General features: G+C 46.8%; 1 protein-coding gene across 1 annotated transcript; it reads right to left on the bottom strand.

Moving 5' to 3' along the window:
- Positions 1 to 2,002: 2,002 nt before the first annotated feature.
- Positions 2,003 to 23,641, bottom strand: PIGZ (phosphatidylinositol glycan anchor biosynthesis class Z (Gwada blood group)). Its single transcript, XM_083177623.1, has 3 exons — positions 23,024 to 23,641; positions 6,845 to 6,964; positions 2,003 to 5,798 (listed from the first exon to the last, which is right to left on the bottom strand). Exons 2-3 carry the CDS (start codon positions 6,960 to 6,962, stop codon positions 4,261 to 4,263), a joined length of 1,656 nt encoding a protein of 551 aa, XP_083033749.1. The 5' UTR covers positions 6,963 to 6,964; positions 23,024 to 23,641; the 3' UTR covers positions 2,003 to 4,260.
- Between the last annotated feature and the right edge of the window lie 1,378 nt (positions 23,642 to 25,019).

Raw genomic sequence — 25,019 nt, 5'->3', positions numbered from 1 at the left:
GCTACTTTCCCAGCTGTGTAGAATTTCCTAAACTTGCATATTGCGCACAGATGCTCCCTGGCTGTCCCCAGAGCTGATACTGTTCTGTGTTTTAAGACATTTTTCAAATGTATCTGGAAATCAAAGAAATCTAGAATTGCATGAGTTCAATTAATACCATATAAAGCAAAAAGTGGTTTTGTTTAGCTGATATCCAAACATCTCCCAAGCATCCTTTTTTAGTCATATCTTAAGGTGCCCTTACTCTGAGTGATTTGGGCTTGCGATGCCCGATCCTGCGCACATTGCATGGTTCAAAAAGTATGTGCTGCTTTAGCATTTTGCATGTGTTTTGCACTAGATGAGATGCAATCTAGTCCAAAACGCACAGTGTGCATCACAAAGTGTATGGGTAGCTTTAGAATTACTTCTTCAAAAGGAAAGTTTTACCAACAAGTACTTGAAGAAGCATTTTCTCCCCGTATCCACCCTGCTGCCTTGCTTCAGTTCCCAAAAGCGGTTATCCCGCCTCATAATTTACAAAATATGTTTGTTTAAAGACACATACAGTACCTGGCATGGAAAGCTGTTAATGAATAGTGTGGTAGTTCCTTTCACAGCCCCTTGACTGACATTGGTAGTTTCCATCACTTTGCACTTAAGCCAGTAACTGCATCATTCGGGCTATTTAAGGTGTTTATTATTATTATCCTTTATTTATATGGTGCCACAAGGGTTCTGCAGCACCTGACAATACATAGATGAGCAAAATAACAAAACAAGAAGAAAGTGATTTACAGTACAAATACAAATCACGACAAGTACATGGTAAATAAAAGACAGTTGCAGCAGCGGATTATAACAATGGCAGATATATCCTCTTAGAAAAGCACATGAGGAGAGAGGGCCCTGCTCGTTAGAGCTTACATTCTAAAGGGAAGGAGTGAGGAAGAACTTTTTCGATTTCCTTCCCATAGGTTGCTACAGTATGTTTGCACACGGGGGTTAAAGTGTGTGTGTGGGGGGTCTAGGTGGAACTAAGCTGTAAGGGTGTGATGGAACTAGTTCAATCTCCACATTGGCCTTGCACAGTAATTCTAACAGAAAAGCAATGAGGGGAGGGATAATTAGGTGGCAGAGGGAAATGAGTTCCCCCACCTCTTCAGGACCACTTTAAGCCCTGTTGTATATATGTCACACCTTCAATGGGGAGTGTGTGTCGGAAAGGGGGGCGCAATTGACAAGGGCCACTTCACCAGTGCAAGCTTCTGCTTAAAACCTGATTTTAGTGGAAACAGGTAATTTAGACAAATAAATACAACAAATAGCAGCACTGGTCCCTATAACTATTGGATTGACTGAACAACAATATTAACGGAAAGGTATTATTTAATTTATTGTACCACTTCATTCAAAATAGCACTGGATAAAATAAAGCAATATATGTAATATGACATGCAGAATTGTTACATTTAAAAGATAAATAAAACGAAGAAAAAAAATTGGCACAGCTAAATCATCCCACTGTCCGTTCCTATGTACGCCTGGATTGGAAGGTGTGCCGGACGGAGTCCCGACAGTCGTGATCCTGACAGTCATTTACGCGACGTCGGGATCCCGACTGTTAAAACACCGACAGATGGGTTCCCGACGGCCACCGGCTATTCTCCCTCGTGGGGGTCCACGACCCCCATAGAGGGAGAATAGAATAGGTGGCGAGCGTGGCGAGTCCGGCCAGTCGGGATCCCAACGTCGGGCTAATGACTGTCGGGATCCCGACTATTGGAGCCCTATACCACACCTGATTGGAAGGAATGTCTCAGGTTAGTATAGTTATCATGGATATAAGCAGGGCTATTTTTGTGCAGGCTCTAGCAGGAACTGTGGCCCTTATTCTAGTTCACTCTTTCTGACAAAATATTTGTTAGATTGACAAAACCATGTGCACTGCAGGTGAGGCAGGTGTTACTTGTGCAGAGATAATTAGATTTGGGTGGGGTTTTACACCTGCCTCACCTGCAGTGCAAATGGTTTTGTCCATCTAACAAATATTTTGTCAGAAAGAGTGAACTAGAATAAGGGCCACAGTTCCTGCTGGAGCCTGCACAAAAATAGCCCTGGATATAAGGCTCAAAATCCTTAGCAGATTGAACTTCATCGCTGTATGGGACTGATATTCCAGCAGAGTCCCTTTTGTAATCCAAATGAGCAAGTGGGCGTGATAAACGTGGTGGTTGACAGACCTGTGAGTGCCACTGAAAGTTGGATTCATCCAGGCTGGTCAGGGCAGTGAATTGGGGATGTGGATTGCTATGTCTAGTAGTCCCCCTGAAGCGTTTCGCTGATGACAGCTTTTTCAAAGGTGATGGGTTGACTGGCAGTGGTTGAGTATATATACCTTCACTAATGATATGCATTGATTACACATGTGTACAATTAGTCAATTCAATATATATATTTATTCATATAAACACTCGATCATTGGTCTGAAGGGCTCTTTCAGTTTGAGGCATGAATCTAAAGTGCCCAATCAAGAAGGAACCCTGCTGTAGCCACGTAATCAATCAACAGTAATGTATATTTCCAGCATCCCCTTCGTGGTCACGTGGCCGCAGGTTATCTCCGATCATGTGATCAGTTCTCCAGGGCTTGCGATAGTAACAATATTGCTGAGGCTATTCCTCCCCTTTTGACTCCTGATCATGTAACCGCAGGGGGAAAGAGCCTCAGCAACTTTCATGCAGCATGTATGATCAAAAGATTTAGCTAAAGATCCGCGGGAGCGCGCATCCAAACGAAATCAGCCAATCGTCAAAAAAAATTGTCCTAGTGTGTGGGCACCTTAAGACCTGCGTTATCTATAGACTATCTCCATTGTGCTTCCAGCACACAAATCAGCATATCTACAGACCTCTGTGCTCAGTCTCTACTCTGGGCATTCTAATGTCCATAACTGTGGTGCTGTCTGCCATTCATCTACTAGTACTGTAGCATTGGTTCATATGAGAAGTACAGTAGTTTAATTAAGGCCTCACACTTTGTCTACTAATAATGCTAATCCCAAGGGTCCCAATCCGAATCCCCAACGACAGTTTCAACTACCTGTTTAATACATCCTGCCGATAGAAGACATCTTGGTTTTAGATCTAAAATAAAATTGCAGAATTACTGGCATTAGAACTTATCTATATGTATCTGTGGAAGATAGAACCAGGTTAAATGTGTGGGTTTCCTAAACACAAATATGTCGAAATGTCATCTTTACATTTACCCAGCGGCTAAAAGCAACATCCTGTCTGTCTTATATATAATTTACTAAGTACTACATTGTAGTAACCAAATTGCACACAGCAAATGTGGAACCCAATAAACGAGGTCACCACACAACCATTTACCATCATTCCAAGACCCATGGCACTTATTAGTGTGCCTGAGGGCCAGGGGTGTTTACAGTTTAGCATATAAATGTATGGTGCAAAAATAGCGCAATTTTAATTTGCACCATGCGGCAGCTGTACTGTTATGGAGAGATATAAAGTGAAAAAAGATAAAGTACCAACCAATCAGCTCCTAACTGCAATGTTACAAGCTGTTATAGAAAAATGATAATTAGAAGCCGATTGGTTGGTATCAGGGTTTAAAGTGATCCTAGACAGGTGGTGGAACTAATGTACCCTTGCGTACCAGAAGGGGGGGATTGCAGGTGGAGGAGAACCAAGGAGTCATCAGTTCCTGGGGAGGGGGAGATGGTTGCACTGACTGGGTGGCAGTTCATGCTTTTCTGTTGGAATAACTGTGCAGGGCTGTGGTGGAAGTGGAACTAGTTCCACCAACAACTACATGTGGTGGAACTCAGTTCCACCCTGTTCCCCCTCACTTTAACCCCTGGTTGGTACATCATTTCTCCACTTTATGGAGTAAATGTAATAGGGTTCAAGTTGCCGGAGGTCCAGGATTTCGCTAGAGAATAGTCATATTTTTAAAGTGGCGATCATTTAAATCACAGCAAACTGAAAACAAATTCCTAGTATATGCAACTATACCTGGCCAATAAAGCTGATTCTGATTCTGTCAAAATAAATACCATAAAAATTTGTGCTTAAAAATTTGTGCTTAATATAATATCCTAAACAAATCACATTTAATCCACCATTTGAATATAGATGGGCCAAATGTAACACGTATGTGGTAAAAAAAAAAGGGAAATAAGTGCCATGTTCCTGTTCTTTTCACCAGCATTAGCATACTTGCAATACTGGCTCTAACATGTTATAATCACCGTCATTTGTCCACATCCACCTCAATTATATGCAGGGACATGTGACTTAATAAGTTACCTGTAAACAAATGGGAAATCTTGGGAGGATCTTCCATAGACAAATGTGGAGTAAACAAGGTCTGAGCTTTATGGACCAAACCACAAGTTTCCACATCTGATCTAATAGTGCCAGGGAACACAACTATAAAATGATGCCGCTTTGTCCCCAGCGCATGTGAGTTTCTATATGACAGATCAGTTTTAATTCCATGTAGTTTTTGGCACAGGTGGGCTTCAGGTATGCCAGCGAGATCTATGATATCCACTGATGTCTGTCCTTTCTGTAATGTCAGCAGGTAATAAGGAGGCATGTATGTGTGTGTGAACAGGAGTGTATAATGAGATGACATGTTGCCAGCGGTTGCAGACTGCACAATTTGCTGTATGTGGAATAAGCTGGGAATTAGTCCAGCTTGATGCAGGCAGCCAAAGAAAAGGGCTCCTAGGACATTAAACAAGACAATAACACAATTTGTTTTAACTGTTCTGGTATAATTGGAAACTAGCAATACTAAAGGCAGCACCAGGGGAATGAGGAAACGAGGTTCTTGGTGCCTAAATAAAGACATAACTAATAGCGGTGCAAAATAAAACATCAACAGTACCCTGTTTTGTTGGAGGGATTGCTGCTCGTTCTCACTGGTATGAACCCTGGAACGATTCCAGCTCTTGTGTATCATGTTAATGCCAGAACACACTGCGGACACATGTAGGACTCCGAAGAGCATAAGACCGTTAACTGCCAGGTGAGTTATTGGGGGGTGAACCCCATGTAGTGCAAGATTATGGGGGTTGAGGTTATAATGCAGAAAGTTAAGTGGAGTTATGATAGTATTTTGTATTACTTGGTTAATAAAGCCTTCCATGCCATTTATAGAAAATGGATAATGGCCTGCATAGTACATTGTATCCGCTACCATGAAGATGATTGATGTGAACAATGCACCAGGTAACATCCTAATCAAATTATAAATGATAGATGTGTACGAGAAATGTGACTTGTCACTTTGGCAAACCCTGTAAAGTACTGGCATGAAGGCAAAACAGAGGAAAGTGGGTCTGTTAAAAAATCCAGCTGCCAAGACCATTCCGATGAAATGATTAGACCTTACTGTAGTGTTTGAGTTTCCAGATGAAGTAAGGAGCAGAAGCAGGGCAAATAAAACGCCCTCTATAGCATTGCTGATTGTTCTTGTGTAGAAGACTAGAGTCACATGAGACATAGCTAAGAGGACCAATGCCTTCCATGGGTTTGATCCCCAGGCGGGTGCTATCTGATACACAGAGTAGTCCAGTACAAAGGAAAGAACAGTTATGAAGAGTCGAGGGAGCACCAGAAGAATATAACTGCAATTCACAATGGTCTCAAACCCCAACCGACGTAGTATTTCCACAATCCAGAAGGCAGTGCCGGATGTGAGCAGAGGTATGAGTACTGTCCTGCAGGGGAAGACGGGTAGAAATTCCCAAGGACGATTGATGTCCAGACCTAAAATATCACCTTTTAGAAAGAAAAATAGAAATTAGCATATGTGTATGTATCGTCAAACAAGCGTGGCTCCACCAGTATAGGCCTGATTCAGACTCTAGTGTAGAAGTACAGAAATAGCTTTTCAGCAATTTCTGCACTTCTCTGCATGCATAAGCAATGAAACGGCATAATCAATGATCACATTGCCGATGTGTGTGAGTGAGGGTTAACGGAGGGCAGGGGTAAGTATACTTACCGTGTCCCTGTCAGGATTCCCTACATCTGGATGCTGGCATCGGTATTCTGGCAGCCGGCATCCCCATTGCCGGTCACCTGTATGGCTTTGTACTAGCACAAATTCATTTTGCAGAGCATGATTAGTAAAATGTGAAAGAAGTGTGGTTAAGGGAGATCCTCGCTCTGCAAACTTGCTGAATTTTGTACCAGCTCTAGACAAGGGGACTCTAGTTATACTGGATGCTTTCTGCACCTTCCACATGAATTTTACTGTACCCAGTGTAAAGACCTTCAAACACACCGGGGAGAATTCAGTTAGCTGCAGGGTATACCTATGCACGTAGCCGGTTCCCTGTGCAGTAAACCATGGGTTAAGCACTGAATCCCACTGTTTCCAATTAGCTGCAGAATCTAAGTGGGTAGAGGGTTACATTTAACACAGTGAGAGCAGTGTGTCAGTAATGTACCTTCCAACTGTCCCGATTTTAGCTGGACAGTCCTGTTTTTTGGGCATTGTCCCGCTGTTCCACATGCAGGCCACAGTGTCCCCTGGTGGTGGTGGTGGTCTGCTTGGCAGAGCAGCAGTGAATAGATGCCGTGTACAGTACATGCGGCATAGATGGGGACTGGGGCATAGCCAGCGGCTCCCAGAGCGATAGGCATGCCCCCCAAAGTCCTTTTTAGGCACCAGTCCTTCATTAGGGACCCAATTTCAGTAATGAAAATATTGGGATGAATGCAATTAGGCTCACTGGTACAAAACCAATTTGCACTGTACACCCAAGACGCCCAGACGTTGCAAATGTATAGGTTAACATTGATGAAACAGAGAAACATACCAGCCATGACCTCAGGAGACTGAAAGAATTCATCAGGATGCAGGTATCCCTTCTGCGGATTGAGGCACCACACTACCCGTAGGAGGCTCAGGGCTCCCCACAGCATCTGGTCCTGCATGGCTAAAGATAATGGCATAGTACAGTTATAATTCAAATCCTTATTTTAGTGTCACACACACACACTCTGCTGTGTTATAATATTTAGAAATCGCCTGTTCTCTGGTTATGAAGAAACTTTAAAAGGTATTTAATAAAGAAACTAAATGGTACTTGTGTATTTTGGCGGCGCCCATCGCATCACATACCATAACGCATGCGATGGTATGCGATGCGACGCGATTTCGTTGGTTAGTGTACGATGGCATACAATTTTCAAATTGTATGCCATTGTACATGGCATACAATGCCATACGATGCGATGCGATTAAACATTGTATAAGCACCCTAAGAGGGCGGCGGTATGCGTCCTACGACCTTTTCATACCCCCACTATCCACGTCGGCGTGGAGTTGAGAATAGATTAGTGTGGCGAGCACAGCGAGCCACCGAGCCCGAAGCGTGGCGAGCGCAGCGAGCCCTGCGCTGAGGAGAGGACATGCCTGGTGACATTGTTACAGCGAGCCCTGCGAGGTATCCGCGTCCCCTGGCGGGCTTCACAGGTGTCCGCGTGGCGAGCCACACGAGGGGACGCGGATACCTGTGAAGCCCGCCAGGTATCCGCGTCCCCTCGCTGCGCTCGCCACGCTTCGGGCTCGGTGGCTCGCTGCGCTTGCCACACTAATCTATTCTCAACTCCACGCCGACGTGGATAGTGGGGGTATGAAAAGGTCGTAGGACGTGTACCGCCGCCCCTCACGGGCTCGCTGCGCTCGCCACGCTTCGGGTTCACGTTTATAGTGGGGGGTGGCGTGGGGGTGCATTTAACATTGTAAGCACCCATTAGGGTGCTCAAAGGCACCCTTTAGGGTGCTTATACGATTTTTCATCGTATAGGGGGTCAAAATCGCGTTGCATCACATCGCATGCCATCGGGTACATGGCATGCGATGCGTTCATCGTACGATGCTGAAATCGGGCGCCGCCAAAATACACAAGTACCAACTAAACTTCAAACATAAAATCGCCAGCAATATCTTATAGCAGGATACATACAGATGACCGGCGGTTAGAACTGTGGTCAGCATCCCGAAGGAGAGAAGTACACAGAGAACCCAAGATTGCCTTGTATGCGTGGGTTTCCCCAAATGATGACTGTTCAGGCCATAGAGGGCAAAACACTCCACCAGGGAGTATCTCAAGGATGAGTGAAGTCAGAGGCAGAGTGCAGAAGGAGTGACCCCCCGTTGTGGCTGGAGAGTGTATCATGTTACCGGTCAAGACAAGATGCAAAAGTGTACTGAGTGGTGCTGGGCCCAGTTACTGTAGGGACTGTGGCCTAACCATACAGGCATGTCCCAACTGAGTGCAGGCACCCAGGACTCTCCACACTGCTGTGTGCTGGGCTTGGGAGACAGGCTAGTGCCTACTGCCGCTCTCAGGTAAGAAGTGTATGTGTGGGGGGGGGGTTAATTAGCAACAACTTTGCATAGCTCGGGCATTATAAACACGAGAGCGTCAATTGCTTTTAAGCCAGCAAAGTAATTAAAGAGAATTTAAAAGACATTATAGGCGCAATGTATATACCAACCACTTGTGGTACATCCCACCATCATGCTAATACTAAAGGCGTATATACTAACATATGTGATTAGTAACACATACAGCAGCTCTCTGATAAGTGCTGTCCTTGGCGATCAGCGCTGGTAACTGGACTCCTGGCTTTATGACCCAGGAGTTCATCTGCACATATGCAGAGATATGTGGCGACCACAGAAGTTCTGGAAGGAATCCGATCGTATTCCTCTGACAACCTATAGTAGAATAGGCTTCTATAGAGTAGTGCTAGTTATTGCTTAAAACATATAGGAAAGGAAGGGTTTCTACAACATTTTCCCTTAAATACACCCTGCTCTATTTCCGAAGTCTGTTCTTTATAAGGAACATCCATATAAACTTGAATAAAACCACCTATTATGCAACTCTTACGTTCAGGCAAAGGTGGTCCTACAGTAAATGCATTGATGTTGGGTACTCATTACCTGGGCCTGGGTCCCAACAGAGGTGCAGGTCCTCTCATACCTACCTCCCACCCCTCAAGCATACTTATCTTGCTCTGGGAGGCAGGTTCCTCCTCTTGCATAGTGACATCTCCAGGGAAGATGGCGCCATACATTGAAAGCAAAGACTCTAGTACTGAGACTCTACCAGAGTCTTTGCTCTCTGGTGCACATGTTGTCAGGGGCATTATTGTGAAGGCATTATATGGTGACAAAAGCAAAACTGTGGGGGCATAATGTGGTGTTAGGGGCATTATTTGTGGGGCATAATATGGTGTAAGGGGAATTATTGTGTTGTACGCATGCACACACAAATGTATTTACTTATACATTTTTACTGTTTGCACTGGGAGCCAAATTGTATAGAAACAGTCCTGACTAGGAGTGCTATTAGACAGCAGCCACCCTGGAGACTCTACAGCCTAGCACATGCTGCTGATATGCGGAGGGAGGGAGACTGCTGCCACTGTGCAATGTTAGTCGCAGGGCCACAACTAGAGGGGGGCGGCTAGAGGGTCTGTGACTAGGGTTCTCTCCACCTCTCCCGGATTTCTGGGATTCTCCCGGATTTGGTGGCAACCCTCGAGGAGGCTTTTGCAGTCACCCAGATTCCGGGGTTCTCCCTGAATTCCGGTGTCTGGAAAAGCCTGTACAGCCCCCACTGCTGCCGGACTGGTCTACAGGAACATGGCCACCGGCCTTCTGCACCGAGGAGAGGACATGTCTTGTGACATCGGTACAGAGAGCGGGGCTGTGGCCGGGGTGTAGGAGGGGAAGGGCCAGACACCTGCAAGCAACCTGTGCCAATCACACTCTACTTCGGGCCCGTGCATTCCACCTTACTTCCAGCCTGTGTGTTCCACTCACAGGAAAGGCATTTCCGTCGATTGCTCCAGTCTTGGTATTTGTCGAGATCGGGTAGTGGCTATACAGTGGGAGTGGCTTGTGTTGCCTATTATAATTATTATTATTAGTATTATTATTATACAGGAGGAGCAGCCTGTGGGGTCCTGTTGTTATTATTATACAGGGGGAGCAGCCTGTATTGTCCTGTTGTTGTTATTATAAAAGGGGGAGCAGCCTGTGGTGTCCTGTTATTATTATACAAGGGGAGCAGCCTGTGGTGTTCCACTATACAGGGGGAGTGGCTTGTGTTGTCCTGTTGTTGTTATTATTATACAGTGGAGCAGCCTGTGGTGTTCTGTTGTTATGATCAAACAGGGGGAGCAGTCTGTGGTGTCCTGTTATTATTATACAGGGGGGAGCAGACTGTGGTGACCTGTTGTTGTTATTATTATTATACAGGGGGAGCAGGGTGGTTTCCCATTTTATTATTGGGGGGGGGGGGGGGGGATGATCTGCAGGAATTGATGATGCATGAGGTGACAACCATATCTGTGACCCGGGAACAGGAAGGAGTCTGCTGCCGGGCTTCTGCTGTGAATGGGGCATCTCTCCTACATTGTCTCCAACTCTATGTGCTCCTAAGCTGTGTGACATAGGGGCCAAACGGAGAATTCCATCAGCATTAACGGCACCCCCTGTTTGACCTGGAGCTGGTGCTCTAGTGGTTGGCCGTGGATGTGACCTAACACCCATCTGTGACCCTGCTAATGAGGCTGAGATGCTGGTGCGGGGGGTGGCCATTGCCCATTTCCTTCCCAGCATGCACACATATGTAAATGACTTGAAAGTCACTTTTATATGCATGCACCTTTCACATCTTTCAATGGTTGGTGACCATCGAAAGATGTGTGAGGTTCCCCCTGCCCTGTAAATGGATGTTACTGTGTAACATCCATTCACAAACCCCTGTGAGCGAGTCGCCCTTGCAATGGGTGGCGGGCAGCCAATCATTCGCAAGGTGGGGTTTGGTGGACTTGCAGCCTTGGGAACAGGACCGGATTATAATGGGGGCACAAGGGGTCAGTGCCCCTGGGCCCCCCTCTAGCTAGGGGCCCCCTGTGGTTGGCATGTATTTAAAAAAAAAAAAAAGGTTAGCTGAGCTCTGATTAGTGGAGCTCATTACATGCTTCTCAGGCCCATGGATAACAGCAGCAGCAGCCTAGTCATGGGAGGGTTTTTAATCAGAGGCAGCACTGGGACTGTGAGGTCTCCTACAGAGTAAGGTGCAGAGGGACAAACACAGGCTTTTCATGTGGTATGTATGTACAGTAGGAGCAAGTTTCATCTTTGCTCCTTTGGGCGGGGCTAGCCATGGCTAGCCATGGCTAATCTTTTGTTCTCAACTGCAATACAATACGTATTGCAGCTGAGAACAATAGAATAGCCATGGCTAGCCATGGCCAAAGGAGCAAAGATGAAACTTGCTCCTACTGTATGTATGTGTTTGTATGTGTGTGTGTGTGTGTGTATGTATGTATATATCCCCTGAAGGATCACCAAACTCACCAAACTATCCAGAAATAGTAGATGCAAAAAACAGAAGGGTCTGATAGGGCGCTCCCACTTGAGATATGAAGGACTTCGATGTCAGTAAATCTTGTAGAAATATGATACCTCAAAACGAGAAGAATAAACAAATCGCAGCATTCATAGTGTAGATTTTGAATAAAACATATAATAAAAACTTCTACGGTCAATATATATTCTCCGTACCGCAAATGAGCCTTCTCTTAGGCCACAAGATATTTCGTATAATGTCGTCTGATAAGAATATGGTTCCCTTTTTCCTTTTTTCCTATGCTCGTATACCTCGGTTAAAAATTCATTATTTGCACATAGCGTAAAACTGTAACAATTTATTCAAAACATAATAGTACACACAATCAAAATTGGCATAGTACCGTGTCTGGCCTTATCATCAAGGCTATTTATGTCGCTTATAGGACAGTCAGAAGGATAATTTCTCAGTGGGATCCCAGGTTTCCACCGAAAAATAAGCTCCGTCCCAAATAGCCTCAGATGGTGTATTGACAAGTCCAATCCAACAGCCTCTATGTCCTTAAAACAACCACCAACGCGTTTCTGCTTGATCACAAGCCTTCCTCAGGGTGGCTGAGGAAGGCTTGTGATCAAGCAGAAACGCGTTGGTAGTTGTTTTAAGGACATAGAGGCTGTTGGACTGGACTTGTCAATACACCATCTGAGGCTATTTGGGACGGAGCCTTTTTTTTTTTTTCGGTGGAAACCCGGGATCCCACTGAGAAATTATCCTTCTGACTGTCCTATAAGCGACATAAATAGCCTTGATAATAAGGCCAGACACTGTACTATGCCAATTTTGATTGTGTGTACTATCATGTTTTGAATAAATTGTTACAGTTTTACGCTATGTGCAAATATTGAATTTTTAACCGAGGTATACGAGCAGAGGAAAAAAGGAAAAAGGGAACCATATTCTTATCAGACGACATTATACGAAATATCTTGTGGCCTAAGGGAAGGCTCATTTGCGGTACGGAGAATATATATTGACCGTAGAAGTTTTTATTATATGTTTTATTCAAAATCTACACTATGAATGCAGCGATTTGTTTATTCTTCTCGTTTTGAGGTATCATATTTCTACAAGATTTACTGACATCGAAGTCCTTCATATCTCAAGTGGGAGCACCCTATCAGACCCTTCTGTTTTTTGCACCTCCTAATATACGTTTTTTTTTTTTTATCCTTCAACAAACTCGTGGGGGTAGGCACCAAATTATTGCCTTGACCCAGGCAACAGAAATCCTAGTTTTGGCCCTGTTAACAGTCAACAGTAGTGCGCAGGTAAGAAGTGTCCGTGGGGGTGGTGCGAACAAGAGCCCTCATACACTAGTGGAATTTGGCACTTTTATACCCAATTATGGGCATCGGGAACATAAATCATGTTAAAAGTGTCAAATCATATGTATTTTACTTACGATTGTGATCCAAAGTGCATTTCCATGCGCATCGGATCCGAGCTTGTGAGTGCTGAAATAATTTGTCACAGTGGCGTAGCTACGTTTTGGGCGCCCCCCCGCCGTTAGGGGGGGGCGCCCCCCCCACCCGTCGCCGCCCCGCCGAACACCCCTACCCCGCCGCCCATGCAAACCCCCCCTCAATCCCCCACAGCCTTACCTATCGCGCTGGTCCCGGCGGCTCCGTTCTTCTGCTGAGGACCACCAGAAAATGGCCGCCCCCATACAGCAGACAGTTTCAGAGAACTGTGTGCTATATGGGGGCGGCCATTTTGTGGTGGTCCTCAGCAGAAGAACGGAGCCGCCGGGACCAGCGCGATAGGTAAGTCTGCGGGGGATTGAGGGGGGGTTTAACTATAGCACCGCAGCCCCCACATGCACAGCGTTCCCCCGCGGTGGCGGGGGCTGCGGTGCTATAGTTACGCCCCTGATTTGTCATACATGCATCAGTGAACGGGATTGCATGTGATACATCTTATGTAAATGACCACTGATGGGCTGCCGGATCAGTTGCCCGGATATCTCGTACTATTGTATGGCGGCATTTAAGTATCCCTTGTCCCCAAAAGGTTTTATCAAGCCTTGCTTTTATGACTTTACAGACAGACTCCTCCATTTACAGCTACTTGTAAAATAGAGCATAATGATGTGGATTACTAGATAGACAGTTTCTAGATAGACAGTCGATAGGTCGACATCAAAAGGTTGACATGATAAAGATCAACGTGGTCAAAAGGTCGACATGAAAAGGCAGACACATGAAACGGTCTAAATTTTTTGGTGTCAATGTCAACACCTGGTGACATAGGGCCAGATGCAGTAAGCTTCAAAAGTGATAAAATGGAGAGTGATAAACAGCCAGCCAATCAGCTCCTACCTGCCATGTCACAGACTGTGTTTGAAAAATGTCAGGCAGGAGCTAATTGGCTGGCTGTTTATCACTCTCTATTTTATCACTTTTGAAGCTTAGAGAATCTGGCCCATAGACCCCCATTTAGTGTAACACGTACCATTGCATGGCTTGCTTTGCTTGCCATGATTTGGGTCGACCTATTGAATGTCTATCTAGGCACTGCATACCTCCCAACTTTTATGAAAAAAGAAAATTGGGACCCAAAAAGGGACAGGGCCAGGGCCACAGAGTAAAGGCGGCAAGTGAAGGGGTGGGGCCAAGCACTGAGTAGATGCTGTGCGCATCGCCGGCTCCCCCCAAATGCCCCACCGCTGGCGGAACACTGCCACCCACGGGAGGGAGAGCAGAACAGTCTCCAGTTAGCAGGACTATCCCGCTGCAGTCGGGACAGTTGAGAGGTGTGACACTGTAGATCTAACACCTGGATCCAGAACAGAAACTATTACTATGCAGATAATTGTGGATGGCAGATCAACATTGGACTGCCCCGGGAAGAAAAATATATAACCAACAAAAAAAAAAAGGTCAACTTTATTTAGAAAAATAGACTGCTAAGCACATGTGCAATTATTTAGAAAGCACAAAATATAAAAAAATAAAAAAACAAAAGTGTCCTATTAAATCATGTTACTAGAATCATTAGGAGAGCAGGAAAACAAATGGCCACAGGCCTCTCTTTGTTTTACAGATTAGGGTCATGCCTGATAGATAGATAGACAGGGACAGTGACATGGCTCCAGGAGAGGACACTGACATAGCTATAACTAGGATAATCCTGCAGGAGGACACAACTGATGAATCATTATTACGCTCACTTTCCATTCCTTCCGATAATAGTCACTAATTTAAAAAATGTGGTTGTATGTACCGCAAGCCAAAAATGGCAGCCTTATTCTGATTATCAGCAGGAGAACATTGGGCCTGATTCAGACCTGTTTACAGCCTACTGAACAGGTAAACGCCACCCACCGCCCGGGCAAATGCCTGCCCCCCCAGCCCCATTTCACACCCGCTGCCCAAGGGGAGTTTACACTCTATGGACCTGATTTTGATTTGCACGGGGACCGATGTTTGTGTCCTGCACATGACCATAGTCAGTTATGCACATGTGCAGGGCTTCGGTGCGAGCGCCCTCGCCAACCTGCACTGTTGGGGTGGCGCTCACATGGGGGGGGAGGGGGCGTGGTTGGGGCGGTGGCTGCGGCGGGACATGGGAAAGCTCATTGCTTCATGGGCATTCCCATGCAAACGTTGGCCGTTGTAAGCTGATGTCACAAGACGTTTGCCGCCCGCCCTGTCTTCGGCCGGAAGCTGCAAATATAATTTAGTCTCCACTGACTTATATTTGCGAGCCCTGGAGAAATCATTAGATGATCGCCGACCATCAAATGATTCCTCCTGCTGCGGGACATGCGAGGGTTGTGGGGGGATATGTTGGCGGAGGGGGGGGGGGGCAGGTATTCGCTGGGGCGACGCTACAGGAACTTGTTAAGCTGCGAGCTTCACGTCTTACCGAGCCAACCAGAAGCACCCCTATATTCCCTGCCACATGTACACATGCATTCATTCTAGGGTTATTTTTGTTGGGAACCAATTAACCTGACAGTGGGCCAGATGTACTAAGCCTTGAAAAGTGATAAAATGGTGAGTGATAAACCACCAACCAATCAGCTCCTAAATGTCATTTTTCAAACACAGCCTGTAACATGGCACGTAGGAGCGGATTGGCTGGTGTTTTATCACTCTCCATTTTATCAAATTTCACACTAACAGCTGACCCAGTATATTTTTGGATTGTGGGAGGAAACCGGAGTACCCAGAGGAAACCCACGCAAGCACTGGGAGAATATACAAACTCTGCACAGTTAGAGCCATGGTGGGAATTGAACCCATGACCTCAGTGCTGTGAGGCAGCAATACTAACCATTACACCATCTGTGCTGCCCTACTGTCCTAGATAAACTATATATGGAGTGCTGTGTATCAGGGAACTGGCTATGTCACCTGTACTGGGCCCCACAAATTCTGACAGTAGCCCTGGCTTCTGTGTAGAGTCCTCGACATTGACTATCCTGGAATCTTTATTCACGCAGATATACCACTGGTGACAACAGCTCAGACAGAAGCCCGTCCTGGCATTCACTGAGAAGTATTGTGTGTGCGTTACTTCCTCCCTTACACCCTCAGCTGTCTGACTGATCATGCGCTGACGGTTATTGCCATATGCGCAAGCTTGAACTAATGGGGAAGGGGCACCACCCTGTATTACGCCATTGTGCATTGGGTATGAACTTATTCCTCTGGTAAGGAGCAATACTGTTTGGCAACATTTAGATACGGGGTACTATTGTGTGGCTACACCCTTTTCCCATGAGAACACTCTACTTCACAGTCTATGGCACACGTTGTCCCTATTTTAAAAATGAGGAGCACCAGTCGCTTACTTTGCCTGTGACAGTCAAGGGGAAATTAACTAAGATGGGAGTTCTATTTTATATGAGATGTTGCTATGGGCAACCAATCAGATACTATCTATTATCTTCATGAAGGTGCTAAATAAATAGGAAGTCGATGCACCATCGGCCAGTGTGTATAAGCCATATATCTGTGAACGGTGTTGTTTCATCTTGTTGTCAGGATCATGCAGTCTTGATAAAAATACATCCTTGTATTGAAACGTCGACATTTGCAGCATGTAATCCTGCTTCTATTTAATAAAGTTTATATTACCAGCCCCCTGGAGTGACGCTCATTTCTCCATTACCTATTTATATATATATATATATATATATATATATATAAAACACAATATATCGGTGCATCGTGCTGTGTGTACGAGTGATCTGCATACCTCCTAACATGACCCTCTCCAGGAGGGACACAATGCTCTGCTCCTGGACTTCCCTCTTAATGTATGATTGCCATCACGTGTAGTGAAACACCTTTCTTATCCACTAACCTGTTTAAAACAGGTGATGGCAGTCATACATTAAGAGGGAAGTCCAGAAACAGAGCATTGTGTCCCTCCTGGAGAGGGTCATGTGGGGAGGTATGGCTCTGCCTATACAGTCGCGCTGGGAACCGCCAGTGATGGAGAGCTTAGTGGGCCGGTTCCTGTTCATTTGGGATGTTAGTCCCGACCGATCTGGCAGCATGTATAGAGAACACGCTGCCATGTTTTGAGGCTATCCATGCTTGAGCACATATGTTTAAATCAAAGTAACAGCTACTAATTAAATCACCTGTGCTCAAGTAAGGCTAAGTAACCATAAAACCTGAACCGTTGGTGTGCCTTGAGGATCACAGTTGGCAAAATCTGCTCTAGTGTGTGTTTTTATTAAAAGTTAAAGTTATGTTGTGTTACTGGTGCAGGATTGCCTACCTGACCCTCTCCAGGGAGAAAATGCTCTGTTCATGGACTTCCCTGTAATGTATGCCAATATTTTTCTTGTGATAATCAGAATCAGAATCACTTTATTGGCCATGTATACTCTCGCATACTGTACTAGGAAGTTTTTGTGGATACAGTGCAGCTTCAAACATGGTACAAGAAGGATAACAGGACATACATACATTGCATCAGTTGCACATACAAATGACAATTCACATGTTATGATTTGCAAGGTTAGATAGAGCAGTTAGGTGTTTAGATTAGCAGTATCTTAGAGTACGTTGTTCAATAGCTGAATAGCTGTTGGGAAGAAGCTTTTTGCGGTTCTTGCCAACTTGGCAGGAATGGACCTGAATATGAAGGCCAGTTATAGACCAATGCGCCTGACTTACTCTGTCCTACTGGCAGGCATCATGGGGAGTATGACGGCCAGTTATACTCCCCCTGATGCCCGCCAATAGGACAGAGTATTGTATGTGTAGACGTCTGGAGCATTTGTCTATAACTGGCCGCCATACTCCCCCTGATGTCCGCCAGTAGGACAGAGTATTGTATGGATACTAAAAGAGCTTAAAGGGGAGCTGGTAAAACCACTAACAGAATTATTCAACCAGTCACTAGCTACTGAAGTAATCCCAGAGAACTGGAAAACAGCGAATGTAGTCCCACTACACAAAAGTGGAAGCAAGGAAGAGGTAAGCAACTACTGACCAGTGAGCCTTACATCAGTAGTAGGGAAAATGATGGAAACACTCTTAAAACAAAGAGTTGTAGAATATCTCAAAACCAGCAATTTACAGGATCCAAAACAGCATGGGTTTACTGGGGGAAGATCATGTCAAACAAATCTTATTGACTTTTTTGACTGGGTGACTAAAGTAATAGATCAAGGTGGGGCTGTAGATGTACCTTATCTAGACTTTAGTAAGGCTTTTGAGACTGTCCCACATCGCAGACTGTTAAATAAACTTCAAAGCTTGGGATTGGATTGTTGAATAGATAAGATCTTGGTTACAGGACAAAAAACAGAGGGCCAAATGTAATAGGGTGAGAGTTTCAGAAAGTGAGAGATTTTGGGAGCATTTTCCCATTTTTTTGGTACTTATGTATTATCTGGGCTCCCATGTTAAATGCACCCCATTTTTTCATACCCCTACTATCCAACTACGCATGGAGTTGATTTTATATAGTGTGGCGAGTGTGGCCAGTTATAGACCAATGCACCAGTCTACTACACATACAATACTCTGTCCTACTGGTGAGCATCAGGGGGAGTATGATGGCCAGTTATAGATCAATGCGCCAGACTTCTACACATCAGGGACGTGCAGTCAGAGCCTCCCCTGTCATAATGATGAAAATAATAAAAAGAAGATATTTATATATCTTCTTTTATTATTTTCATCATTTCTCCCTCTCCGGCTGCCTCCCACCCTCTTACACTGCTGCATGTGAGGGTGGGAGGCAGCGGGAGAGGTGCCTCCCGCTGTTAACATTGAGATTCCGGGCAGCGTGGGGCGGGAAGGGGTGGGCAGGGGGGCAGGGTGCAGCAATGGGCTGTAAAAGCCCATTGAATATGAATGGGGAAGCGGCATTCATACTGGTGCCGCAATGACAGCGGCACCAGTATAAACGCACGCCCCCAGATGTGATTGGACAGCGGATCCAGCACTGGATCTGCTGGCCCAATCACACATGCAGGACCGTGAGAGGATGCAGCAGCAGCGCGGAGTCCGGCGCCTGCTGGGAGACTGCCGTTGTCACTCACCGGGACCGGCCGCCGTCACCGCCAAGAAGATGACAGGTGAGTCCGCCGGGTGGTGGGAGGGCAGGTGGGGCGCGCATGTACCGGCGGCGGGCGGCCGCTGCATACCTATGTATGTATGCAGTGACAGTGGCGTCACTAGCCAGGTGCAGGGGGTGCGGGCCGCACCGGGTGTCACCAGTCTCTGGGGTGACACCCAGAGCTCTGAGACGGCCGGTCACGGTGTTCTCTGTCCCGGCCCTGGCTTAGTCAGTAAGGGCTGTTTCACACAGTACGGTTCCTGCCGCACGGTGAAATCCCGTACGGTCAGGGAGCCGCGCCGCACTCAGAATTTTATAATGGCAGGGATGGCCACAGCCCGGCAGCCGTCCCTTCCAGTGGGGGGATCCGGCTGCAGCCGTGCGGCCGGGCCGTGGCCGTCCCGTGTGAATGGACACAATAGTGTCCATTCACAACTGCTGAGTGCGGCACGGCTCCCTGGCCGAACGGGATTTCACCGTGCGGCAGGAACCGTACTGTGTGAAACAGCCCTCACTCTCAGTGACAGACAGCCAGGCCCGGCTGTGAGCGCCGCTGCAGCGGCGCACAGACCGAGGAGGGGGGGGGGTGGTAGCCGGGACTACAAGTCCCAGCATGCAACACAGCACACACTCACTGTCTCAGCATGTCTTGAGCACCCGGGCCGCACCGCATACACAGCATCGGGAGAGGGGGGCGGGTCGGCATGGCATGTGATGCGCACTGCGCACGACCCGCCCTCCTCTCCCCCTGTTGTGTGTGCGGTGCGGCGCAGCCGGGGCGCATTGCGAAGGGAAGCTGGGCGGCTGGTGCCTTCCCCTCCTGTGTGGGGATTGGCCACCCCAGGGGACGGAGGAGGGACCCGGCTGCGTGTGCGTGTGTGTGTCAATCACTGCCGGATGCCGGTGGCTCCCTCCCCCTCCTAATCTGGCTGCTCTAGACTGCATCTATTTTGTTGGTGAGTCACTCAGACTGAGTCTAATGTATAATAATGTATGCTGGGATATTTTGGCACTGTGGGCTGGGGGGCATATATGGCACTGTGGAGTATATGTCTGGCACTGTGGGGGCCATATTGGCACTGTGGGGGCATATCTGTGTCTGGCACTATGGGGGCATATGTGTAATGGGCATCATGATGTGGGGTGTAATGGGCAACATTATGGTATGGGGAGTATTGTGTAATTACCATTACAGTGTGGGGTGTAATGGGCATCATAGGGTGCTGCTTATTGTGTAATTGGCATCATAGTGTGGCATAATGGGCATCATGGTGTGTGCAGTGTAATGGGCAACATGGTGTGCAGTGTATTGGGCATCACGGTGTGCGGCCTATTGTGTAATTGGCATCATGATGTGTGGCGTGGCACTGTGGGGGAATATCTGGCACTGTGGGGGCATATGTGTCTCTGGCACTGTGGGGGCATATGTGTCTCTGGCACTGTGGGGGCATAAGTGTCTCTGGCACTGTGGGGGCATATCTGGCACTGTGGGGGCATATGTTTAATAGACATCACATTGTGTGGTGTAATGGGCATCATGGTATGGAGCGTAATGGGCATTACGGTGTGGGGAGCATTGGATAATTGGCATCACAGTGTGGGGTGTAATGGTAATCAAGGTATGCGGCATAATGTGTAATTAGCATCACAGTGTGCGGTGTATTCTGTAATTAGCATCGCTGTGTGGGGGGTAATGTGTAACTGGCATAATATGTAATTGACATTACGACATGTGTAATGGGTATTACATAGTTCACTAAAATGTGCAATCTACAAGTACACAATACAATAATGGTATAGGCCACGCCCCCTTCTGATAGGCCACCCCCAATTTTTCAGTGGGCCTCAGGTGCGCACAAGCATCCCATGTCCATCTTCCAGAAAGTTGGGAGGGGGGGTGACACCATGAGTTTCTACACCGGGTGACACCAACCCTAGTGACGCCACTGTGCAGTGACGTGCGGTGAGGTCAGTGCCTCCCCAGGCAATGACCTCACCGCACGTCACTGCTACACATACAATACTCTGTCCTACTGGTGGGCATCAGGGGGAGTATGATGGCCAGTTATAGATCAATGCGCCAGACTTCTACACATACAATACTCTGTACTACTGGTGGGCATCAGGGGGAGTATGATGGCCAGTTATAGATCAATGCGCCAGACTTCTACACATACAATACTCTGTCCTACTGGCGGGCATCATGAGGAGTAGGACGGCCAGTTATAAACCAATGCGCCAGACTTCTACACATTCAATACTCTGTCCTACTGGCGGGCATCAGGGGAGTATGTCGCCCAGTTATAGACCAATGCGCCAGACTTCTACACATACAATATTCTGTCCTACTGACGGGCATTATGGGGAGTATGACGGACAGTTATAGACTAATGGATTCTTGTGTATTTTCACGGCGCCCGATATATCGGATGTGATATCGGCCGATATATCGATGCGATCCAAATAGATTTTTAACCTGTTCATAATGATATTATATAGTGTGGCGAGCGCAGTAATCCGCGTCCACTCGCCATGCTTCGGGCTCGGTAGCTCGCTACACTATATATTATCAACTCCATCCGTAGTTGATAGTGGGGTTATGAACAGGTCAAAAATCGATTCGGATCGCATCGATATATATCCGCTGATATCGCATCCGATATATCGGCTACCGTGAAAATACACAAGTACCGACTAATGTGCCAGACATCTATACATACAATAGTCTGTCCTACTGGCGGGCATCATGGGGAGTATGACGGACAGATATAGACTAATGCGCCAGATTTCTACATAAACAATACTCTGTCCTACTGGTGGGCATCATGGGGTGTATGACAGCCAGTTATGCTGTGTAAAATATGAAGGCAATGTACAGAACTGGCATTTACAGCTATGCACAGGCTGGAAACCATTTTGGGATATAATTTGTAGATATTAATTTTATTTAAAATATATTAAATATCTATACTGTAAATAGAAAAGGAATATGTTGGTGAGATCATGCACTGCATTCTCCAGATGGCAGGGAGTTATAATGTCATTGGGTCGACACACCTAAGGTTGACATGCATTGGGTTGACCACGGAAAGGTCGTCATGGGTGTAGGTTGACACCTAAAAGGTTGACAGGTTCATTAGTTTGACACAAGCATTAGGTTGACATGGGCCTGGTCAACAGTCAAAAAGTCGACATGGGTTTTTCACAATTTTTTTTAGACAACGTGTGTCAACAGGTGGTATTTCATGCCCTACCAACCACTTTGAGTGAGAACAGTACTCGAGGTGCAGCAAGCCATGCGAGGGGTCGTGGTGCACCGTTATGGTGTCTATGTCGACTGTGTCGACATTTAGGCCAAAAAAAGTGAAAAACCCACGTCGACCTTTTAAATAATGACCTTGCCCATGTCAACCTAATGATTGTGTTGACCTAATGACCCTGTTAACCTAAACCCATGTCGACCTTCTGATGTGTCAACCTACACCCATGTCGACCTTAGTTGTGTCGATCCTACTGTATGACCAATACCCAGCAGGGAACAGAGGAATATTTGCAATATGTGGTAATAGCAGTACAGAGCTAACACAGATAGGTGCTGATTTCTTATTATTTTTCATTCTATGGGAGAGAGAGAGAGAGAGAGAGAGAGAGAGAGAGAGAGAGAGGCAGGCAGTGGCGATGGAAGATAACAGGCGTGTGAAAATTAGTGGCTAATGAGATTAACCCAGATTATAAATTGAGCCTCTCTTTGATGCTCTGACCACTGGAGGGCGCTATTGAACATGCAGTAGGTGCTGATCATTGGGGATTTAACCTCGTCAGCACTGGAATGTCTGCTCTGCGCCCACCGGTTAGATGTATGTATGTATGTATGTATGTATGTAAGGTGCGATGCACAGCAGGGTGTTTTATTATCACCTGGCCGTGTCTGGAAGCTGCACACAATAAGCTACTGAGCCACACACAGCATCTCAGGCTATGCAGCTTTTATGATGACATTCATATTTTGCTGCATTAAATGTCACCTACCTCACGTGACGTATCCTGGGGGTGATCTCCCTATGGAGCAGAATACATTGCGCTGCAGTTTGCTGGAGCTGTCAGTCTGCTCTCAGAAAGAATGTATTGTTTTCCATTATTCCACACGAGAGCCCCCGGCTACAGACTGCAGCAGCCAGGGCTGGGGGTAGTGTACATATGCATGAAGAGTATCCTTGTTATAGAGAGAATGGATCACATCCTCGGCTGCTGGTCCCTAGAGGATCGCATCCCGAACCATCGTATCCACAGACTTCTACACACCATTATATTCTGCAGCACAGACAATCCAATCATGGGGCTCAGCTCAGACATAATAGTCCCTTTATCCCATTGTGCACGGACAGCACACTCTTTCCTTCCCCTGTAGTATGTCAGTCATTTTTCTGCAGTGCTAACATTTCATCCTCTCTGTATGTCCTGTGTGGTGTATGCTGCAGCCCAGATTCTGCCTGGAAAGCACTATACTATACCAAGGTATTGTAGTAGAGATAATAGAGTGACATTCTTAAAATGATACAGCAATATCTAATAAGATGTTAAGCTGAAAATAAGGACTAATGCATACTTGCCTACTTTTGAAAACTAGTTTCAGGGAGATAATAGATGGTAATGGAGTTTTGCAAAGCGCCCCATTGAGGGGGCCTGTCATGCTCCACCCAAAGGGCGTATCTAGTTCCATAAATGGAGAGATTGTGAACGTGGCACCTAGAAGCGTGGGTGTGTACTGCTACATCTGAGAGGAATCTTTTAAAATGACTTATATCCAAATGTAGATGACCCCCAAAGCTGTTAGTAAGAGCTACTATACTTGGCAGTGGCGCAACTATAGAGGGTGCAGGGGATGCAGCTGCTATGGAGCCCAGGGGCTTTGGGGGGCCCGAGTACCAAGCAGGCAATTCCCTGCACCCTTTTACATTTATTTCTTCACATAATAGTGCCACTGTGTGCAGGTTCTGGGCATTTTTTGACCTGAGCGGGAGGGAGGCAGGCAGGCGATGCACACTGCTGCTGCCCCAAAGGGCGACTATAGTGAACGCGGAGGGGAGGGAGTAGCTGCCGCAGGGAGGAAGAAGGTGCTACTGTGGGTGACCGGAGTCTCTGGAACCTGCCCTCAAGACGCTCCATGGAGGGAAGGGTGGAGGTGCCGCTGCTGACTGGACCCTGCCCTGGAGACACTCCGTGGAGTGGGGGGAGGAGGTGCTGCTGCTGGCCGGCAACGGATCCTGCCCTGGATCCGCTCTGCCCCATGGAGGGAGGTCGCTGCTGCCCGGACCCTGCCCTGCAGGTGCTCGGTGGAGGGGAGGGAGGAGGTGCCGCTGTCCGGAGCCTGCTTGAAGACAACAGACCCAGTGATGGTAAGCAAACCCCATCCCACCACTCATCACCACAAACACACACACGCACTTTAGTCTGTCACACCCCTGCATGCCCATCTGTCTATATTGCTCCCCCATCCATCTGTACCCCCATTATCGTGCCCTGTCCCCTCTCTATGCCCCCCATCTGTCAGTTTGTCTTCCCATAAGTTGCTCCATCCGAATATAACCATTGTCCACCTGTCCCCCCATATCCTTCTATATGCCAACCACACCCATCTTTCAGTCTGTGCCATCATATGCTGCTCTATCCATCCGTCTATGCCCCACTTCCCTCCATCTGTCTGTGCCCCCCCATCAGTCTTTCCATCTATGCCCCATTATGGGGGTCATGCCTGTCCGTATGTCTGTCTTGGTCCCACCATATGGTGTTTTGTCTGTCTATATGTCAGTCACCCCATCTATGCCCCCATATGGCACACTGTCTGCATACAGCCAAGCCCTCCCCATCCATCGTCTGTCTGTCTATGTCTCTCACTGACACACTGTCATGCCCTGACACATTGTCACGCCCTGTCACACACTCTTTATTTCCATGATGCCCCTGACCACCCCTTTCTCTCTCTTCCTCTTGCTCCTCACTCTGTTTTTATCTGTTTTTCCCCTGA

This window comes from Crinia signifera, chromosome 3 (assembly GCF_055691185.1).
Source record: "Crinia signifera chromosome 3, ASM5569118v1, whole genome shotgun sequence".
NCBI lineage: Eukaryota > Metazoa > Chordata > Amphibia > Anura > Myobatrachidae > Crinia > Crinia signifera.
This window is presented reverse-complemented; position numbering and strand designations above follow the sequence as displayed.

Coding starts and splice junctions, on each gene's coding strand:
- PIGZ (XM_083177623.1), bottom strand. CDS start 6,962: ATGCAGGACCAGATGCTGTGGGGAGCCCTGAGCCTCCTACGGGTAGTG. Junction 5,799..6,844: donor GTCTCCTGAGGTCATGGCTG/GTATGTTTCTCT, acceptor TCTTTCTAAAAG/GTGATATTTTAGGTCTGGAC.